The sequence below is a fragment of the Anneissia japonica genome, unplaced genomic scaffold (genome assembly GCF_011630105.1).
Source record: "Anneissia japonica isolate Jap-2015-1 unplaced genomic scaffold, ASM1163010v1 scaffold43895_len996_cov114, whole genome shotgun sequence".
Lineage (NCBI taxonomy): Eukaryota > Metazoa > Echinodermata > Crinoidea > Comatulida > Comatulidae > Anneissia > Anneissia japonica.
In genome coordinates this window covers 1-1,004 of record NW_022695127.1, presented here as the reverse complement: position 1 = coordinate 1,004, position 1,004 = coordinate 1, and the positions used below count along the sequence as shown (strand labels likewise).

Genomic DNA, 1,004 nt, shown 5'->3' with positions numbered 1-1,004 from the left:
TTAGCCTTTAGCAGTGTGCTACACTGATCCGGCCAGTGTTCATTAGACTTACATACCCAGCACTTCGGTGATCTTTCTCGATCTGCATTCCAGTTCAAGTTGTTTACCTGTACTTTTCTAACATTTGTTGTGTGAGTTGGCTGCCTGATTTCACTGAATCCGAAGACAGGATCATTAACTTCCAGTGCACATGTTCTAATGAACTTCACAACATCCTCAAGTGTAGCATTCTCGGATTTTAATTTCAGTCGGTAGTTTTCCTTCTGCCATCTGTTTCTAAGAAATCTTGGTAATTTTTCAATGATTAGTTTTAGGCTACTTTGATTATTTAATTCGTTGAGGTATCCTAATTCCTTAAGGGTTTGGAAACAATTGTCTAGATCCTCTGCATACTGTTTTAATGCATTAACCTCTATCTTGGGTCTATCTGTGATTTTACTCACCCAAGCTTGCACTATCACTCCTGTATTGCCAAATTTCTCTTTAAGCGTTTTACACGCAGCCTCATAGCCTTCCTTAGGTGGTTTTAATACACAAAACTGTATAGACTCTAGGGCTTTGCCTGAACAGTACGACAATAAGGTGTTTAACTTTAACACATAATCTGGTACATTTGTCACCATATTATTGAAACCTGATATAAATGCATGGTAATATAAAGGATCTCCCTCATATTGCTTAACCTTGGTTTTTGGCAAAGCCAATGTTTGAAACAAGCCAATTAAACTTTCATTACTCTTTACATTTACATCATTAACACTAACATTTTCATCCGCCTTAGGCGGTTCTGATTCAACATTTTGTTCATTTTTGCTACCTTTATTTTCAGTTACCTCGACCTTCTCTTTGGTCTCTGGATTGATTTCAACTGTTTCAGCATCTTGAACAATCTCTGATTTCTGTTCAGACTTGTCTTTCCACACTTCGGCTAGATGTAATTCAATTACCCTCATCTCGGAAAGGAACTCTTCCTGACATTGGACCATCCATTCTTCTTCTTTAAC

The 1,004-nt window shown here is 37.5% G+C and overlaps 1 protein-coding gene across 1 annotated transcript; it reads right to left on the bottom strand.

Moving 5' to 3' along the window:
* Positions 1–56: 56 nt before the first annotated feature.
* On the bottom strand, positions 57–986 carry LOC117101376 (the record flags this gene model as incomplete). Its single annotated transcript, XM_033241351.1, has 1 exon — positions 57–986. A coding segment is annotated over exon 1 (930 nt), but the record flags the coding sequence as incomplete, so codon positions are not given.
* Between the last annotated feature and the right edge of the window lie 18 nt (positions 987–1,004).